Genomic DNA, 21,976 nt, shown 5'->3' with positions numbered 1-21,976 from the left:
AGGCAACCTGGCTCCACCTGCAATCAACTCTGCTTAACCTCACTGGTGCTCTCCCTCCCCAAGTGTAGTGACTTCCTCCCCAGGCCCCCATTCATTTCTCTCTCTCACACACACAGCTGGATAAAACTATATAAAAATCTAGCCCAGCTTCACTGATTACAAGTTTGAAAAGGCAACCTGGCTCCACCTGCAATCAACTCTGCTTAACCTCACTGGTGCTCTCCCTCCCCAAGTGTAGTGACTTCCTCCCCAGGCCCCCATTCATTTCTCTCTCTCACACACACAGCTGGATAAAACTATATAAAAATCTAGCCCAGCTTCACTGATTACAAGTTTGAAAAGGCAACGTGGCTCCACCTGCAATCAAACTAAACTTGGGGAGGGAGAGCACAAGCGAGCACTGAGGAGACCACAGGAGGAGGCAGGAAGCCAGGCAAAGAACCATGCTGTAGTACACACACTTCCCCCCAGCCTCTTTCTTTTGGAAGGCTTGGCTCGGCTCCCCTCCGGCTTCTCTGCCTCTCCTCTCACCCCAGCCTGCCAGCAGGAGGTGGTGGGTGGGCTTTATTGTGTTCCAGGCATTTCCCACCCAGACAGCAAGCTGCATTTGCAATGGTGGAGGTGTTTGGGAAAGGCAGCAGGGGAATGGGGGGGGGGGGATGGCAGAGGAGCTGCTTTCAAGCCACTGGAAAAGATATCCAATCCAACTTTTGTGTGTGGGGGGGTTTGTTTGAGAGTGAGTGAGAGAGGGAAGGGGTAGGAGAGATAGTCCAATCCAACTTCTGTGTGTGTGTGTGTGTGTGTGTGTGTGTGTGTTTGAGAGAGGGGGAGGAAGGGAGAGAGGGAGGAAGGAGGGGAAGGAGAAGAAAAAGAAAAAGAAAGAAGGAGCAAAGGAGAAAAACAAATGCTGTCGCTTTAAATGGGAACTGAGCATGCCTGGCTGTGGAATTCTGGGAGTTGAAGTCCACAAGTCTAAAAATATTTGAAACCCAGCACTGTGTCAGTGCCTCACCAGTCATAAACCTCACCGCACGTCACTGTCCCCAGCTAAATACTTGAAATCTCCAAGCTAAAATTCCTTATGTTCAAATTTTATGATTTGGTGAGATTTGGGGCAAGGGGGCTTCTGATCTTTTCTTGAAATTTACCAAAAAAATTTGCAACCACAACTAGAAAACCACCAAAACTATGAAAATACTTTTGTCTACTAAGCCCTACAATTTTCTGTCTGAAATCAATAGCCTTTCTACTTAAAAGTGAACTATACTTGCAAATGATAGCTAATGATAACAAGAAAACAACAAAATATTTTAAAGTAATAATTTAACCTAAGATATTTCTTCAATAATGTGGAATTTAGCAAGTTTAACCTGCTCAGAAATACCTAGTATACTCTCAAAATTCATTGGGCTATGTTAAAAAATAAAAGCATGTATTTTCAGTTATTGTCCTCCTTCTCTGGAATAGTTCCTTCCATGATATTCAAATCACTTTCTTCCTGATTTTCAAGAAGTCTTTAAAAAAAATGGTTATTCTATCAAGTTGTATGAATACAGTGCTGCTGAAACTATTCATCTTGTGTTTCAATTCTGAACATTGAAATTCCCTGTCTATGTCTGGTGAACTGCAATTTGTGGTTTTCAGTTTGATTGTTTATTATGAATAATTTTCTTATTACATATCACAGGTCCACTGAACATATCAAGAAAAAAAGTAAAATATAATGAAACAGAATAGGAACAATAAAGCAATTTGATTTCCTACTTGATATAAACAGTAATAAGAACCATGTCTATTTATTGTTAACAAAGTTTAACTTCTACAAATAAGTGACATCTTATACTTAAACAATATTTGTCTGTCAGAAGGCATTTCATATAAAATTCATCTAGTGTCCAGAAAATTGAATCTATAGAACTCAATTAAGTTTTACTGTATATAAGGCCTATGTCACTAATAGCACTAATGGATAAATTATTAGTAATATCATATACTAAATATAGTTAAGTTTACTTATTAGTAAACTTAACATACGTATTTAATATTAAACTCAACTCAACTGCTCTAATAATAATCTAAACTAAATTACTTATATTAAGTCACTTTACCCTAAATTAAATTGTTCTGTAAACACCTTATCAGTAGCATTATGTGCACAATTCCTTCAAACTTTACATAATTCCTTCAAAAGTGACATAAGAAATTAATGTGATTAAGAAGCTTTAGTGTATTAATTCTTAAAACAAATTATATTTTTGATGCAAAGTTTTCCATATTAGTTCAGAACACTTACATTCTCATTTAAATTTTAATAAGGGACAGTTTATCTTCTGTGTGAATTTTCATCATTGTTCTTTGTGGCAGTTGATAGATAGTAAGTGCTTTTTATTATCATTTTCAGCTCACTCTAATTGCCAATCAGCTTGGGAGCAGGCTACTAAAATGTCAAATAGTAAGATAACAAGTTTTGGACCACTTGATTAGTAAATTTATTAATCATAATTTAACCTTCAAAAAGAGCTCTTCACTAAACTAAGCACAGGAAAGGTGAATTAATGTGTTAACCATCTGTTCTGTTATCTACAATAAGTGAAATATTATTGAATGGCAGGTTTATTTTTAGGAGTGCTCTAAGGTTTCAATTTGAAATATAAAATTAGCAAAATTAAGGGCAGATGTTTTTTTATATCTGAAAAATTAAACATTACCATAAAGAATAAATCACTGCAACTGATAAATAGTTCCTGACTCTAGAAAAAAAATCCAGGCAGGCTTTATAAACAGAATTGTGCAAAAAAAAAGAAAGATAATGTTCCTGTTTCAGTTTCAGTGTAAGTTGATAACAATGAGGACTATTTTTTTCTTTACTTCATAATAAGAATGAATTAAAAATAAGATTTATTTTGATTCAGGAGAGTGTTTCCATTTACAGAATGAGGCAGGAGATCATTGATGTTCATTTCACTTTTCCTCCTGCAATCTTCTACATTTGCACAAGTGGTGGGCAAGCATGATGTGAAGATCTACTTGGTTGAACAGAGGGCACTTGTGCTTGTGCGCAAAGATTCATTTGTGCAAGTGGAGCTTTGCATGCAAGTACAAGGTCCCTCTTTGCACAAGTAGAACTTTGTATGCAAGTACAAATACCCTCTGTTCACACACGAAGCTCCACTTACACAATTGTGCCCACCGCTTGCACAAATGAAGCTGTGTGTACACCTGCCACTTGTAGGTGTCCCCCACCACCACCAGGCCGCAAATTAGAAAGGTTGGAGATTGCTGCTCTACATTGTCCCAAATCTTCAGAAAACAGGTAATAGCTTGATAGGAAGCAGTAGACAGCTGCAAAAGACAGGTGGATATGGACTCCTTCTCCATCTTGCTGGCATAAGAGCAAAAATTGATTGAAACATTGGTCCAAAACTTTTTCAGATTTTGAGAGCATGTCTAGAGGAATATATTTTACAAACAAACATGAAAAACAGGAGTATAAAAAAAAATTAATCCTGTTTGATCCTACAGTACATTTTCTCCAGCAGTGCTAATAAGTATTTCATGTCAGGCTTGTATTTGTGGAATCAGTGCATGAAAACGATTAAGCTTGCTCTCCAATGGCATTTTTGGAATGAAAATTACTGTTCTTTAAACTGCAATGAAGTAAATAAACCAGTTGAGAAGTAAACGCAAAAGGTTAATCTTCCAAAATGTACTAGAATTTTCTCAAAGGATTGTAAAATGAAAAAGAAAAGATTTGATAACAGAAGGATATCTTTATTAATTGTTTTTTCTATGAACAATTAATATAAAGATTTATGAAGAATAAAAGATGTTATGCTTTTGAACAAAGCAAGATTAATTTGAAATAGAATTATATACTTCCTTACCTCCCTGAAAATAAGACCTCCCTGGATAATAAGCCCAATCGGGCTTTTGAATGCATATGCTAAAATAAGCCCTCCCCTGAAAATAAGTCCTCTCCCAAAAATATTGCAACACAGGAGCAGCCATGAGGTGACCATGCTTACCACCTCCTGCACCTCAAAAATAATAGGACCTCCCCGAAATAAGGCCAAGCGCTTATTTCGGGGGTCAAAAGAAAATAAGACCCTGTCTTATTTTGGGGAAAACACTGTAGTGATGAAAATGTTATTGCTAATACGTATAAACCTTTGCTGAAATATGAGACAGAAAAAGTGAAATAATATATGACAAACTAAGTTGAACATTTTGTTTACAATATACAATATTGTATATACAATATATAAATGAACCACTATAGAAATATGCGATTGAACGGACTAAAATTTACATGATATTCTAGCCTTAAAGATGCTTTTTATAAGATGATGAATTGTTGATACTTATTACAAGACAAAATTTCCAGAATATATAAATGAACTTTGAATCTTTGCTGGAAATGTGAATTACATGAAGGGAAATTTTAATTTGTTTGCTGAAGATATAAAGGAGACGAAATAATGCAGGTACAAATACATGTATTAATGCAGAAGATTTTAGGTTAAAGGTTAAAGTACAGATAAAACCAGATTTCTTTTTTTGGACCAATAGACAAGAAACTGGAAAAAAGTCATAGAACTTTGCTTTCATATATGACAACTACAGTGTTTATATATTATATACTTAAAAGTGGAAAGGCTCAACATTTCCTATCACGGAAGAACGATTGGTGAAGATCTTTTTTTATTATAGATAAAACATTATCTACGTTTATGATTGACTGGAAACCTCTTATAGACTTTGTGCATGAGTAAGGAAAAAGTATGATATATGCTTTTGCTGATTAAAAAAAAATATAATATATGAAATTTTGTGTAATATAAAAAGGGAGGGGTTTTCATAGTAATAAAGATTTTTGTAAATGTACTTACAGAATAATTGTGGCAAAGGAAATCAGAAGCTTCTTTTTTCTTTTCATTTCTTTCTTTCTTTCTCTTTCTTTCTTGCTTCTGCTATTTATTACTTTGTATTAGTTTTTATATATTGTAAAATATTAATATTTTTTATTTTTAAAAATATGATAAATAAAATTGATTAGTTGGGAGTGGAAACCAGTGATTTATGAGGCATATATGGTCTCAGCATACTAATTTCAAACCCCAAGTCTCCCCATAGTGCGTACGGCATGGGTTTATTTCAGATTATGGGAGATAATAAGTATCTGTTTAAAAGAAATTTATACTTTCAGAAGTTTTTAAAACTACACATAGAAACTGCAACCCATTCCCAAAAAGAATTGAGTCAATTCTTAAAATTTTGGTGGAAATGCACTAAAGTGGCAAAAAAGGAGTTATTTTTATAAAACTCCTGAAAAATAAATAATGCTGGGTGTTAATTTTTGCAAATTATTGTTAATAGTTGATTCAGATTGAATCATATACATTAATAGAGATATTCATATGATCTTTACCATATTGTTTGGAATATAACACACACATTTCCCCCCTCTCCCAAAAAAGAACATGGAAATGCATCTTATACACCAAATGCAGCTATTTTTGGCCTTCCAAAGGCCCGCCCCCGCATCCCATTTTTGTGAAAAACATGTGAAAAATGGGCTATTTTTTGCAAAAATTGGGGCATTTTTGCCTTTCCCCACCCCCCTGAAGCACTCTACAGGCTTCAGCAGGGCTGGAGAAAGGGGAAAATGCCCCCAATTTGGGGGAAACGGGTGAAAAATAGACTGTTTTTTGCAAAAATGGGGGTGTTTTTGCCTTTCTCCAGCCCTACTGAAGCCTGGGGACAGGGAGGCCAAAACCTTTTTTTTCTTACTTACCTCTTCAAAATCTTGGTGAGTCTTATACACCGGTGCATCTTATACACCAGTGTGTCTTATAGTCCAAAAAATACGGTAGTTATATGAAAAGCAAACCATGTAGGACATGAGAACAATTGATTTTAAAAGAAAGTTCATGAAGTTAAGTTTGATTTTGATAACTATATGGCCATAAATATATGCTTTGAATCAACCATACTGCATTGCTTCTTATATTCCTCTCTATCTTGTAGTCAAACTAAAATTATTTTCCATCAAAATACACAAAACAAATAAAATCCATTCAATGCCATCAATACTATAAATGTTGAAGAAAGAAAGGCTTTATCTGTATAGTGTGCCTATATAGAAATAGAGTGTGGAAAATGTAGCTTAATCTCTATAATTAAAATATATTAGACTGGAAGGTTACAACCTGCTTTAAGAACAAATGCTGTCAGCCTATTGTATTTGTTTCTGTGGAACTGGAAGAACTAAATTCCTTTGGGAACACTCTGAAGTTTTTTTCTTTTCCTGCCTTTTTTCAAACATCAGTTTTTAACCAAGAACGTTCAGTAAATATCTGTGAAAAATACAGGATATTTTTTCTGCTTACAAGATTCAGTGGGACATGGTGGTTAAAGTATTGGATTACAATCGGAAGGAAACCAAGACTCTAGTACCTATTTTGCTATTGAAATGGTGATTTTGGAGCATTTTTTATCAGTGGATAATCCTCCTCTGAAGACCACATTAAATAAATGCAGCAATATGTCCATAAGCTTCCTTTTTTAAAAAGTATGTAATGTTAAAAGTTCTAAATAAACATATTTTAAGCCGCTCCTAAACTATAATAAAAAGGAGACCTGCCACAGTTCCAACTGCTGTTTAATTAAACTAAAGTAATCTGCTGTGTTATTTTTTTATCTATACATAAGAAGCTTGGTCATGCTACATACCTTCATTACCTAATGTAATATGGAAATTGGAGCAAAATTTGGAATCAATGGTATAAACTTTTCCTATGCCTGAATTCTGGACCTCTGATCAAAATCTAAAAAAGTTAATTTTCAAGTTAATCTTATTTAACAAAGATGATTAGGGGACTGGAGACTAAAACATATGAAGAACGGTTGCAGGAACTAGGTATGTCTAGCTTAAGAGAAAGAAGGACTAGGGGAGACATGATAGCAGTGTTCCAATATCTCAGGGGTTGCCACAAAGAAGAGGGAGTCAAGTTATTCTCCAAGGCACCTGAGGACAGAACAAGAAGCAATGGGTGGAAACTAATCAAGGAGAGAAGCAACTTAGAACTGAGGAGAAACTTCCTGACAGTTAGAACAATTAATCAGTGGAACAGCTTGCCTCCAGAAGTTGTGAATGCCCCAACACTGGAAGTCTTTAAGAAGATGTTGGATAGCCATTTGTCTGGAACGGTATAGGGTTTCCTGCCTAGGCAGGGGGTTGGACTAGAAGACCTCCAAGGTCCCTTCCAACTCTACTATTGTATTGCATTGTATTGTATTACTATTTCAGTCTTGTAAGTATTACTAAACCAAAATGTTTAATAGAAACTGCCAAGATAAATAAACATAAATAAAAGAGAACACAATCTACTTTGAATTATCATGAGCAGCTGATCATTTTGGATAAGAACTAATTTCTGTACTTTTTGACAGAAATTAAAATTGTATATTATCTAAGATGTATTTGTTTGTAGTCTTCATTTATTGATTAGCCCTTGGGCCATATTGAAGTGCAAAGTTCCAGAAACAAATTATTACTACAATTTGATAGTCTAAGATCTATAGTCTATGTAAGTAAGATATTACCGTTTGACTCATTTATGTCATAGCAGCGTATTTTACCTTTGCATTGTAAAATGCAAAGGTAAAAAATTTAAATTTATCAACTAATTATAGTCAGTTTTGTAGTAAATAACTGTTTCTTCAAATGATAAATATCTATTTCAATTTCACAATGCAAAGTTTCATGATCAGAAATTGTTCTAAATGTGACTCGATCGAAAGTTCCTCAGCGAGTCAGACGGAAAAATGTGTGCTCTAAAGAGCCGCACATAAATTCTGTCTGACAAACCAATTCTGAGATCCTTTTGGATCAGAACTTCCCTGGAGGGAGAGTGAAGAAGGAGTGGCATCTCACTAGACCTAGAAGAATGTAACAGGTTCCTCATAGATCAGAGATTAGCTCTCTGAATTGGCGTCGGGGGAGGCAGCATGGCAACATGGCTGCTATCAAAGCTGCAGGCTTCTGGCCAAAGTTTGTGAGCAGAAGCGGTGCAGGAAAGGAATGTGAAACCTGATAAGAAGATTTAATTAACCAACTGACATAAATCAGAATTTGGAAAAGGCAAAGAACCTTGTTAGCGTAAATAGTATTGATAGACAGATTGGGATTTGGCAGAAAGAAAGAAAGAAAGAAAGAAAGAAAGAAAGAAAGAAAGAAAGAAAGAAAGAAAGAAAGAAAGAAAGAAAGAAAGAAAGAAAGAAAGAAAGAAAGGGAAAAAATGGTGGTTAAAATCATTAAGACCAGAAAGTACTCTTTGTTTTAAACAACTTGGAGACAGAAAGAAAGAAACAGATAATTGACTAACGCTTTTTAACACAAACTTCGAATTTGGATTTGAAAAGATTTTGTCTTTAAAAGAGATTAATTGACAATTAGGAACTCTACAAAGGAATGGAAGAAGGAGGGGTGAAACAGAAGTTAAAACATACCAAGGAGACTTGCTTTGTTCGAGCCTCTTCTAATTCACATATCTTAAGCAATTCTAATTAATGAGAGGTGGAATGTAACAAGGAAAAAAATCAAGAAAAAAGCACTATTTTCTCACTTACAATCCAATCTTGTCTGAGCAATGAATGGAATGTGAAAACTTCGCAAAAACCAACTGACATAAAACAGAACTTGGAAAAAGCGGTGAAGAGAAACAAAAGTTAAAAACACACCAAGGAAACTTGCTTTGTTAGAGTTTCTTCTAATTAATATATTTTAAGCAACTCTAACCAACAAGAGGTGGAATATAACAAGGGGGGGGGGGAATTAAGACCAAAAAATATAGAGTTTTAGAACAAATAACAAAGGAAGTGAAGTGGTCAAGATGTCTCCCTCTTTTCTTCCTCTCCATTTTAGCTGAATCAGAATTTAAGTTGGACCAGAACTGTGAAATAAGAAGAACCTTGGGAAATTTGGGATTTAAATTATAATTAACCGTACAACTAACTGTAATTTTGGAATTGGACATTATGGAGAGGTGGGAATTTGAAGAATTATGTGAAATTATATAAAATATGCATAAATCATTACAATTAAGTTTAAATAGAACTTTGAAGTTAGAATCTGAGGAGAGGCAGGAAGCAAATGAAGAAGAGGGAGAGGATAATGAAAGGGTAGAAAACGTGGTAAATAAAAAGCAGACAAAAAATTTCACTGAGTTTGGCAGTGGCTTGAGGGAAATTGAAGAGGGTGGACATGTCCCAATAAAGAAAAGGGAGGAGACAGGAATAGAGAATTGGGACAAAAGACTTAGTAGGAAAAAATCAGCTATTTAGAAATTGTTACGTGGAGAAGATAAAGTTGAGGTATGTGATTTACTCCTTTACATGATAATTAAACTGAGTTGCTAACTGATTGAATATGATAATGGAAAGATAATTACATATGGGTTAAAATATACGAAATATGGATGCATATAGAATTCTTAAGAAGATGAACAAAGTGAGGTGTGTATTGCTTGTTATTCTACATAGCAGATCAATGGAATTGTAATGAACATTAAACAGTAAGGATTGTTATTTAAAGACAATTAAAGATAAGCTAAGTTAAGATATGGAAAAATGGAGGGGGAACATGAAACACACTTACAATTTAAAATTATTGAGACTACAAAGACAGAACTAAAAATGTGGAGTGTGTAATGATGTATAACTATATAATATTATGATGAGAATAGCTGGGAATTGTAATCAGGTCCACATTCCGGCCAAAAATAGGTTGGGTGTGTGTGTTTAAAAATATAATTGCTATATATATGTACATATATTTTTTCTTTTAAGAAAAGAAGGAGGAGGATATTTGGTAAAATTAAAGATAAAATTAAAGATATTTGGTGAAATGAAACTTTAAACACCATCAATATAAAAGGGAGTTTGCTCAGAGGCTGAAATACACCAAATAAATGAGATGAAGAGTGTGGAATAGAGGAGAGAGGTAAGGGAAGAAGAGAGAGTTAGGAGAGAGGGCAGGGGGTGAGAGGATGAGAGAAAGAAGGAGTGGAAAGACAAGAGAGGAGAAGGAGAGAGGAAGAAGAAATAGAGAAGAAAAGAACAATAGAAGGAAGAGAGGAGCTAGGGAGGAGGAGTAAAGAGGGAGAAGAAAGTGATGGATAGGGTACAAATATGGTGTATGGAAAGCAGAAGGGCCAATAATCGTTTTTGGGGGTTGATGGTAAGACGAATTGATATACATAAATATTTAATAATATAAAATAATGTTGGTTATGTAACATTATACATGTGGTTATTTGTTATTAATATATGTAAAAATAAAAAAAACTTTTTATATAAAAGTAAGAAATTGTTCTAAATGTCAAACTGAATGTGAAAACAACATTGGGAAGAAATAACATTGACTATAATTGTATAGATACCTACTCTCATAACTATAAATGTTTCTGAACCCCTGCCTCTTCCAGCAATGAAAATTTAAAGCAGCACTGTTTTTACCCAGATCTGGTTTCATCTGAAAGGAAATATCATATATTTAGATATTATGCTAAACTTTATTTATCAATGAAGTTTTTACAATTATTTACTATGATTTACTATTTCAACTAGCAGCAAGTTCTTTGTTTACAAACATACTCACAAATCATATTAAAACTGAATTTAGTTGAAAGAGTTGTTAACTATTGAACCAAGGGTTTTTTCCCAAAACATTTTCAAATTCTGCTCCTATTATGAAAATTAATTAATCAAATAATTTTAAAAAACCTAGATATTTATCAGGAGAATTGCCCCTTTCATATCAAAATCAGTACAGTATAGGATAGAATGTTTAGAATAGACTGGAGTTTGATTGCAAGAGTGATTAAATTCTATCAATTAATATAATAGACATTTTCCAGTTTTTCTTATTTGTGATTTTATATTTTCTAGTCCAATTTCCTATTGCCTATTCATATAGTTGCATGGCTTATACTAAGCTGCTGTGATAACCATATTCACAAAGAGAGAAACAATTCCAATTAGAATCTACCATGGAACATTAGAAAATAATAAAAGCAATATATTGTTCTTTAACTGAAAAATACAATAATGCCAAATTTAAGTTTGGGCTATTTTAAAAACTTTTCAGTAATTTAATCATAGTAACTAAGATGAAATTTAAAAAATATCCAAAACATGTGAATAAATATTAAAGTGATAGAGTTAAAATTACAAAAAATCCATCTAATTCATGTACCTATTAAGCTTATCATTTTTATATATTTCCTAATTTCTAGAGGTTTAAACCAAGCATTTGTTGGGCATAGATTTTTTTAAAATTAAAATTTGTAAAAATTACAAATGAAACCATAAAAGTTACTAAAAAAAATCAAACAAAAATTAAAACCTTTAGCATTAAAGCTTTTGTTTATGATTTTTTAAAGTAACTTTTATGGTTTCATTTGTAATTTTTACAAATTACATGCTAGTGAAAAAGTTATGAGGAATGGTTCAACCTGCGAAGGGAAAATTACAAGAAGACATGATAGCTTCGATAAAAAGAGGAGCTTTTGTGTAGAAATTGGGGCAGAATTTTTCAAAGTTGTTCCAGAAGACAGGACAAGAAAAAGTGACCTTACTTAAGCCAATTCATCTGGAAAGCAGGAAGAATTTCTTAATGAAAACTCAACAATGGAATGGACTGCCTTGAAAATTGTAGGATTCTTTTCTGTTACATATTTAAATAAAGACTGGATGGCCATCTGTGGAAGTTGCTATAGTACTGGATACCTGCTTTGGGAATATGGTTGGACTATGTGATCCCCAAGATAATTTCCAATTGTTACATTCCATGATTCTATTCCATGCCCACATTATTAAAATATTCAAGGAATTGTGATTGTGTTTTATATTTCTAGACAATTATTTCTAGTCTGTCAAATAACCAGAATTTTGTTAAATTACAAAATTGTTTAAAACATTTAAACATTAGCATAAATTAACAAATAGTAAGGGAAATACTTAAATAAACATAAAAAGCCCTTACTACAAGTAATTCAGGTATTAAAAATTTAAAAATATAAATAGTCTTTCAAGATTTACTTGAATTGTAGCAGTGTGAGTAATCTTAATATTTTGCTTCAAGTATTCAATATTATCAGAGGAAAAACCAAGGAAAGGTATGGCTTTTGACATTATTAAAATTATAGGATTATTTATATTTCCAAATACTTTACTTCTAATTTTTATTTTAAATTCTTTTTGCACCAATAACATCATATTAAATAGTGTGATAATTACCCATGGTCTGAAAAAGTTGCTAATTTCTGCCTTATCCTTTCTTCTCTATCATTTTAGGATGGGAGAGAGACTCAAATCAAATCAAATCAAATCAAATCAAATGTTTATTGTCAATGCACAACATGTGTACAATGAAATTGAATTATTCTCCCTTGGTGCAGCCTCTTGAAACACAAGATACATCTCAATAACTCAAATGAAAAAAATTGAATCCCTAAACCCAAATAAGTAATAACTAACACACATTCCCATATACCTGTATGTATGTAACATTATATCATATTACATCGGTATGAACATGTTGCACGTTGTGCTGGCCTGCAAATATGTCATATTAAACCTAAATGTGGTGTTATGTTGCATTCAGGAGTCTGACAACCCATGGATAAAATCTATTTTTCAGCCTATTCGTTCAGCTAGCTATGCTTTTATATCTTCTGCCCGATAGTAGGAGAGTAAAGAAGTGCTGACCAGGGTTTGAATCATCCCTGAGGATTTCCTCACTCTGTTGAGGCAGTGGGTCCTGGTGATTTCATCCAATGGTGTCAGGTGACAGCCCATAATTTTTTGTGCTGTGCTCATCACCCTCTGTAATACCTTTCTATCCGCAGCTGTCAAGCCAGCATACCATACCATAACACAATATGTAAGGATGCCTTCTATCGTAGACCAGTAAAAGGAACTCATCAGTCATTGTTCCACTTGATTTTTTTGCAAGACCCTAAGAAAATGGAGTCTCTATTGAGCCTTCCTGACCACCTGAATTGTGTTATTTTTCCAGGTGAGATCTTGGCTAAGGCTAAATTTCCCAGAAATTTGAAAGAGGAGACACTTTCCATACATCCCCCTGGATGTAGAGTGAGACAGGTTCCTCTCTCTGCTTCCGGAAGTTTAACATCATCTCCTTTGTCTTGCTAGAGTTTAGATGCAAGTTGTTTTCTGAGCAACATGTGGATAACTTCTGGACTTCTTCTCATAAGCTATTTTGTCTCCTCCTGTAATAAGACCCAGTACAGTATGGTATCATCTGCAAACTCTATTATCATGTTAGATGAATCAGAAGATAGGCAGTCGTATGTGTACAATGAGAACAGGTAGCGACTGAGCACAGCCCTGAGGAGAGCCAGTGCTGAGCTTCAGGGAGGATGTGAAAGACCCAGCACTCACTGTTTGTGACTAGTCTGCCAGAAAGTCTGTAATCCAATCAAGGTGAGAGAAGGGAAATTCAAGTCAGTCAACTTTTCGATGAGGATATCCAGCAAAATGGTGTTAAAAGCTGAGCTGTAATATATGAAAAGCATTCTGATGTAGTTCCCAGGTTTCTTTAGACGACTCACTACAGAATGAAGGGGCAGTAGCGATGGCATTGTCTACCAACCTATTTCCTCTGTAGGCGAACTGATATTGGTCAACCAGTCTTTTGAAGCACTTCATCAATACAGACATTAATGCAATGGGTCTGTAGTCATTCAGACTGTTTATTGCTGTTTTCTTCAGGACTAGAATAATAGTGGCTGCTTTCAGACATGATGGAACACTGGCCGTTTGTAGGGAGATGTTCAAAATCCTTGTTAGGGCCTCTGATAGTTGGTCAGCACAAGTTTTTACCACTATCTCCAGCACCAGTGGTGGGTTCCTACCGGTTCAGCTGAACTGGCAGTGGTTTGGTGGCCTAGGTCACTGGAACCGGCAGTGACCTAGACCTGCCAAGTCCCAGAACCAGTTCTCTGGGCGGTGCCATAGGCTTCTTGTTTTTTGCTTCTGCGCATACACAATTTTTATTGCACTGCGCACGTGCGCACTGTTTAACTATAAAAATGTGAGAAAAGAATCCAAAAATTCCTGTAAGCTAAAATAGAATCAAATTTATGCTGTGGATTGGGGGAAACTAATGATAAACAGAGCTGCATTTGCCCCAATAATCCATATTCAGTGATAACCCATATACCTTTTTAACTCCTTTCATGCAATCCTTTTTTTCCTGCATGCAGCAGAAAGAAAAGAATAAAAACAAATACTGTTTTTTTTAAAGTACGATTGTTATAACAAGAAAGAAAAATACTGACTTACTTGCAGCATTAAACTCTTAATACATTCTTTTCTTTTCTTAAATGCTGTTTCTTAGGCACCTTCTACCCATATGATGGTATTCATTGGCAAGCAAACTAGAATAAGAAAAAAAGATTTGAGGTTATAATCATTGATCACCTTTTCTCCATCTTCAGTAAGAAATGCTTAGCCCAAGAAAAAACAAATGCTGTAGTAGACAGAAAATTTCATTGGATGGGCACTCTGGCATTGCAGGAAAATTCTGGGCTGCTTTGAAAATGTCCCATAAAAATGAACAAGATTACTGAAACTGTAGAGGAGGAAGAGTCAAAGAAAAATCCCTGAAACACTCTATTTACTTTGGTAAGATCTACTGTGGCAATCCTGTAATTATCTATCCCAAGCTGCAACAGCAGAAGCAATGATATATTCTTGACAGCTGTGTTACCCATTTGCTAGCTTGACATTCCCTATACACTTCAGGAAGAGATAAGCATTTAACCATGGATCACATCAGAGAATTGCTAAGTTACAAGATAAACACTTCTAGATCTACTATAATAGAGACTTGCTAAGAAGCTTTGGATTCCACAGATTAGTTCCTGCCTGCTAGTATTAGCCACTAGTTGAAACCCTACACTGCCTAATTGTGACTTGCTCACAAAAGCTCTGACTTGCTAACAGTCATAGAAACAAATAGTTATTTGAATAACCCCAAATGCCAAGATTGAAATACTTTACTTCTGCGTTCCATCACTTTCATCTTGCCATTCAAGTGGGAAGAGGGGAAATGGAATGCTTACCTTCATCTACAGACTGTGAGAGCCTGAACCTCGCCAAGGTCTTAGATGGAGACATGGACTGTTCCCATAACAAAAGGAAGTCATATAATTGGACAATGTGAATATCCAGGGTGGGGAGAAAGAGAATCTATTGTTTAACTAATTTCTTATTTATTCTGAGACAGTGGAAGATCATGTGAAGTTAGTACAGGAAGAGCTGAAGAAGCTACTGGAAGCCAAGGTCTATGCCAAACTATCCAGATGTGACTTCCAGAAAACTAGTCTGGATTATTTGTGGTACCAAGTATCGAATGAGGAAGTGGAGCTGGACCCAGGGAAGGTGAAAGCAATACTAGACTAGGAAGCCATCTAAACCATAAGACAGCTGCAGACCTTCCTGGGCTTTGCCAACTTCTACTGGCAGTTCATCCCTTCATTTGCGCAAATAGCCCTGCTCATTATCGAACTACTAAAAACAGATGGAGGTGGGATGAAGGCAAACTGAGCCAACAGCTTAACTGGACTATGGAATATCAAGCAGCTTTCAAAAAGCTCAAATAGCTCTTTGCAGAGGAGCCATCTCTTATAACATCCGGGCCTGGAGGAGCCCTTCACAATACAAGCTGATGCTAGTTATAAAGCAGTGGGTGCCTTCCTGCTCCAAAGGAATGCAAAGGGAACACTCCAGCCCTGTGTCTACATTTCCCAAAAGCTGAGTGACACTGAAAAACATTAGGCAACATGGGAACAGAGGCTTATGCTGTTTGATGGGCGCTGACGACCTGGAAGCAATTTCTCGAAGGCAGCAAAATCCCCTTTAAAGTGTGGGCAGGCCATAAGAACTTAGAGGCCCTGAAAACTCCAAGGAAACTATCCCCTAAACAAGTACTAGCCCGCACCTTAAGTGGTTAAATTTCATTCTTTGGTACTTACCAGGGGGGAAGAATTTCCTTGCAGATGTACTCTCCTGAATGCCCCATATAAGAGCATGAGAGAGAGGGAAGGGGGAGGGAGGGAGGGAGGGAGGGAGGAAGAGGCAGCTGAGGGAAGCTCTGGAAGAAGATGAATTGGTTCAGAGACTATAAGAAAGAACTGGTGATAACTGGTAGCTCATCTATCAGCTGCATGGAATTCCAAAATGTATCATTTCAGACTGGGGGCACAGTTCTTAGCAAAGTTCTGGTGGGAGTTCACCAAGTGGATAGGTATTTCCTAAAGAATTAGCTTAGGGTTCCATTCAAGTACTAACAGAGTGGATGGGTGGGTACAGAACGGAGAGAACTAATTGAATAGTACACCAATATTGACATTGCTATGTGAACTATCAGCAGACAATAGGGTGGAACTCCTGCTTTTTGCAGAAGTGGCATATTATAATTCTGTACATAGTAGCACTGGGTTCATCCCATTTAAGCTAGCTACAGGAATTGAATCCATACCTATGCCAGAATTTCTAAGAGAATGACCATTGGCTTCCTGAAGGGTCCTTTTCTGTACACCGCGGGAGAGTCCAAGCAATGGGTTAATTCAGTCTGCTTGCCCTTAGGACTGAGGAACTATTTTTCCTTTAGCCACACCTCCTCCTGGTGTGATCAATCCCCCAGAATTCTTAGAAAGAGTCAGTTCGTGCGGACGGAGCGAAGTGTCCAAGATGATGTACTGTTGACACGAAGAACCCGAATCCCGGCCTTGAGAGCCAGGGTGGGTTGGACTCTCCCGCGGTGTACAGAAAAGGACCCTTCAGGAAGCCAATGGTCATTTTCCTGTACACCGCTTGGAGAGTCCAAGCAATGGGACATACCCAAGTTATTGTCCATCTGGGTGGGCAGAAGAAGGCTCCCGGGATTCGGTCTCTGACACAACTGCCTGGAGCACACGCCTGCCGAAGGACGCCTCAGCCGAGGCGAAAATGTCCAATTTATAGTGTCGCACAAAGGGAGAAGGAGAGGACCACGTAGCGGCCCTGCAGATGTCCAGGATCGAGGCCTGGGTGGCCCAGGCCGCGGAGGTAGCAACACTTCGTGTGGAGTGTGCGGTGATGCCGCGCGGAACGGCTTTGGATTGACTTTCATAGGCTGTCGCAATGCAGGCACGAAGCCACCTGCCAATCGTGGAGGAAGAGACCTTCTTCCCTAGGGAACCAGGCTGGAAGGAGAGGAAAAGAGCCTCTGACTTCCTGAACTCCGCAGTACGAGCAATGTAAACCTTCAGGGCCCTCCTGACATCAAGATTGTGCCAGGAGCGCTCTCTGGGATGCGACGGATGAGGACAAAAATTTGGCAACACAATGTCTTGCGCTCTATGGAACCATGAGTTTACTTTGGGGGTAAAGGTCGGGTCCAGTCTCAAAATGAACCTGTCAGGGTGGATGACGCACAAGTCCTGGCGAACAGAAAGAGCCGCCAGTTCCGAAATCCGGCGAGCTGACGTGATGGCAATCAAGAAGGCCGTCTTCAGCGTCAGGAATCGAAGAAAAGTAGTGCGTAGAGGTTCGAATGGAGGGCCGGAGAGGGCCCGCAGGACCACGGACAGCTGCCAAGTGGGGTAGCGATGAACGGTGGGAGGGCGAAGGTTAGAGGCGCCCTTGAGGAAGAGGCGCACCTTCGGGATTTTGCTGAGAGGCAAAAGATGGTCGCCCGACCAGACGGTGGACAAGGCCGCCACTTGGCGTCGAAGGGTGTTCGGGGCCAGGCCCTTGATGAGTCCCGCTTGAAGAAAGTCAAGGACTCTGGAAACAGGCGCGGTCGTCGGCTCGATGAGCAGCTCCTCACACCACTTTGCAAAAGCGGCCCAGGACGCATCATAAATCCTGGTGGTTGAAGGGCGTCTCGCCGCCTGAATGGTGTTCACTACCTCCTCTGACAGGCCTTGGCCTTTCAGTTGGTCCCCCTCAAGTGCCAGACGGCCAACTGGAGCCACTGGGGCTCTGGATGAACCACGGCCCCCTGGCTGAGGGAGATCTGGTCCGGAGGGATGCGCCACGGAGGAGACACCGACAGGTGGACAAGGTCGGCGAACCACGACCTGCGGGGCCACGAGGAGGACTTCTGCTCCCTCTGCGATGACTTTGGAAATGAATTGAGGAAGGAGAGGCAGGGGAGGGAAGGCATACAGTAGCTCGCGGGGCCACTTGCAACGCAGTGCATCTGTCCCCTCCGCCCCCGGGGTGAAGAACCGGGAGTAGAAGCGGTCGAGCTGCTAGTTATCCCTGGACGCAAACAGGTCTATGGTCGGATTTCCGAATCTGTCGGACATCTGGTGGAACAGGAGAGGGTCCAGTTTCCACTCCGCAGGATCTATGGTTGTCCTGCTCAACCAGTCTGCCTGTGTGTTGTCCACTCCGGAAATGTGGTCGGAGCGGAGAGATTCCAGATGGCGCTCCGCCCAGCAACCCAGGGACTCTGCCTCTCTCATCAGTGCTCTGGATCTGGTGCCGCCCTGGCGGTTGATGTGGGCCTTGGTGGCCACATTGTCCGTCATCAGAAGTACATGTTGACGATGAATGGACCGGCTGAAATGGTGCAGGGCCAGGCGAGCAGCTCTCAGTTCCAGCAGGTTGATGCTGTAGCTGGTTTCCACTTGGGACCACTTGCCCTGGACAACCAGGGAACCCATGTGGGCTCCCCAGCCGGAGAGGCTGGCGTCTGTGGTGATGATTAGCCTCTCGGGCTCCTTGAATAGGTGGCCCTCGAGGATGGCCGGAGACACCCACCAGCGGAGAGACCTCTTCACTTCCGGCGTAACTCGAATCGGCCTGGGAGAGTTGCTCCTGGATGCCCTCTGGTGCGGCAGCAGTAGCCACTGAAGCGCCCTGGAATGCAGGCGGGCCCACGGCACGATGGAAATGCAGGAGATCATTTTTCCCAGCAGCTGCGACAGAAGGACCACTGGAGCCTGCCTCAAGCTCATCACCTTGTGGGTCATGGACCTTAGACCGGTCAACCTGTCTTGGGAGAGGAAAACCCTGCACAAGTTGGTATCTATCACCGCCCCCAGGTGTACAAGTCTGTTTGTTGGAGTGAGATGGCTCTTCTCTAGGTTTAGAGTGAAGCCGTGATTTTTGAGGGATCTCATAGTGATTTGGAGATCCCGCAATGCCTGCTGCCTGGACGACGACTGGATAAGGATGTCGTCCAGGTAGCACTGGAGCCTTATGGGCCTGCGTCTTAGCTGGGCCGCCACTACCGCCAGCACTTTGGTAAATGTCCGAGGAGCGGACGAGAGGCCGAATGGGAGAGCTTTGTACTGGAAGTGGCGACCTGCATAATAGAAGCGCAGGAACTTTCTGTGCTGAGGACGGATGGGAATGTGGAGGTATGCCTCTTTGAGATCTATAGATGTGAGTAGATCTCCCTGTCGAATCCCCGCCAGAATGGTCTGCAGTGACTGCATCTTGAACCTCTGGTAGGCGATGTGCCTGTTGAGGTTTTTGAGGTCCAAGATGGCTCTCCACCCCCCTGAGTTCTTTGGCACCAGGAAGAGGATGGAGTAAAACCCCCTCCCCTCTTCGCCCTGGGGAACTGGTTCCACGGCTTTGATGTCTAGGAGATGTCTGACTTCCTGGTCCATACGCTCCCTCTTTTGGGGGCAGGATGGGACTGGGCACCAGATGAAGGTCCGGGGGGGAGGGACAGGAACTCCAGGGAGAGGCCTTCCCTGACTATCTGCAGAACCCAAGCGTCCTCGGTTGTCTGGGCCCAATGGGAGGCAAACAGCTGGAGGCGACCCCCGATGGGCGCCGAGCCCGGGCAGTCACTTTGACTTACGGAACGGCCTGTTGGAGGCCCCACCGCGGTTATACTTGCGGAAGCCGAACTGCTGCCTGCCTCTGTCCCGAAAGGGCGCCCTGTCCTGGGACCTGTCGCCCTGCTGACCGAAGGACCTATTGGAGGGAGAGAAGGAAGAGGCAGAGGTGGAAGGCTCGGAGGCACGAAAGGACTGCTCCTAGAATAGGGAGCGGTCTTACATTCCTGCTTCTTGTTTAGAGAAGGGAGGATCTTCCTCTTGTCCTTGGACTCGATGAGGAGAGGATCCAGGGACTCGCCAAATAATTTGGACCCCTTAAAGGGGGCGGAAGCCAGTTTCCACTTGTTTTTCTGGTCCGCTTGCCAATGTCGGAGCCAGATTAGCCGGCGAGAAGTGATATTAGAGCCGAGTGCCCTGGAGGCGAATTTAGTGGCATTAAGGGATGCGTCAGCGGCATATTGGGAGGCCGCGATTATTTTAGACACGTCCTGGTGGAGGCGGACGTCTCCCGCCGGGAGCTTGGTTAGGAGCTCGCGCAGCCAGATCACAGAAGCCCTATTAAAAAAGGAGGCGGATGAAGAGGCCCTGATGGCCCAGGCAGCCGCCAGGTGGGTCTTGTGGCACGCCTTTTCCGCCTTCTTGTCCTCCGCCTTAAGGCCTTCCAGAAGGTCGGCCGGTAGGGAGGAGTTGGAGGTGAGTGCAGCGATGGGCGGGTCGACAGTGGGAAGGGCCAGAAGGTCCTCCAGCACTGGCTCCATAGTATAAAGCTTCCTATCTACCCCACTGGGAGAGGACTGCGTGGCTGGTTGAGCCCACTGGCACTGGATTAGGTCGAGGAACAGCCCCGGGACCGGAACCAGCTCTTGTTGGGGTGCTGGGACATCAAACATGACCGCATTGGGATTAGCCGGAGTGGCATCCGCCGCCAGCGCGGCCGGTTTGGGTTTGATCCCCACCCTGGTGGCAGCCTTGACCTTGTGAAGGACAGATTTGAAAAGGCTGGGCTTGAACAGACCCGCAAAGGCGGGCGCTTCAGGGGGAAGGTCCTCGTCGTCCGAGAGACCTAGCACCTCCGGGTCAGGGTCCTCAATGGCAGAGGCCTCGCTGACCACCAAGGATTCCAGGGAAGGATGGCGAGCACGCTTGCTTGGAGGGGGAGCTGCCTGATCGGGTTTGGGACCCTTAGGGGCCACTGCAGTGGGACTCTTAAATTTCATGGCCTCCGTGATGCCCTTGGCAATGGCACGGGCCATTAGTTCCTGCATGCGGGGAGATAACTCCTCAGAGTCAGAATCAGTATCCAAGCCCTCCTCTAGGGGGGGTGAAGCCTCACCCTCCATGTCATCTATGCTAGCATCCCCAGGGGGAGGGGCCTGCTCACAGGCCCAAGAGGGTGCCGGGGAAGCCGGCTCTGCAAATGACCTATTTGGGGATAGGTCCTGGGACTCCACCTCCTCGGCGAGGACCATCTGGAGCTCTTCTCGGGAGGGAGGGATTCCTGAGAGGGACTGCTCCCTGTCTGCCTGGCGTCTGGCCTTCTCAAACTGCTTGTCAAGGGCCCGCTGGCGCCTTTCAGCATCCTTGGCCTCAGCCACAGAAGGGGTTCTGGAACGCTGTTTCCCAGAGCTACCCCCACCACTCTTGCCCGCACCCCCACTCCCCGATGAGGAGGAACCCTTGCTAGGGGCCTGAGAGAGGCTCGGCCTAGTATCCTGGGAATCAGGGGGACTGGGCAGGTCCATAGTCAATGACCACACAAGATGGAGCAAGGCTATGACAAGGCAGAAGTCAGAGAGAGAGACGGGTTGCTGCAAGGGGAACAAAACAAAAAGATTTGTCAAAATTGCCATATGCACAGTAATTGAGTCAATACGTATGAAAACATCCCATGCTTAATACCAGTCAGAGGCCCAGGGGTAGGATTGGGGCCTGCACCGAGGCGCAAGGCTCCGCAGGAGAAGCAGGGAGGAGAATAACTAGAAAAAGGCTTGGCCTGTGCTTACTTAGGCCTCCTCCCTGAGCCGGTATAATGACCGTTGGTATGGCCCAGGAACCAGCACCGCTCGCAAAAATAGGCAAAAGACGAAGGTGGCGATCCC

General features: G+C 40.8%; 1 protein-coding gene across 8 annotated transcripts in view; it reads right to left on the bottom strand.

The window, feature by feature from the left end:
• The window catches only part of THRB (thyroid hormone receptor beta), a 234,447-nt gene that overhangs the window by 88,636 nt on the left and 123,835 nt on the right, over positions 1-21,976 (bottom strand). For 7 of the 8 annotated variants that reach the window (XM_081932906.1, XM_081932904.1, XM_081932908.1 and 4 more), the window contains one exon: positions 14,371-14,465. In XM_081932906.1, the coding sequence (XP_081789032.1) occupies positions 14,371-14,379 (9 nt within the window). In that variant the 5' untranslated portion in view covers positions 14,380-14,465. Of the gene's footprint in view, positions 1-10,442; positions 10,535-14,370; positions 14,466-21,976 lie in introns of all 8 variants that reach the window. The other variant, XM_081932909.1, reaches the window with a different exon arrangement.

Source organism: Natrix helvetica, assembly GCF_964273705.1.
Source record: "Natrix helvetica genome assembly, chromosome: Z".
Taxonomy (NCBI): Eukaryota; Metazoa; Chordata; class Lepidosauria; order Squamata; family Natricidae; genus Natrix; species Natrix helvetica.
This window is presented reverse-complemented; position numbering and strand designations above follow the sequence as displayed.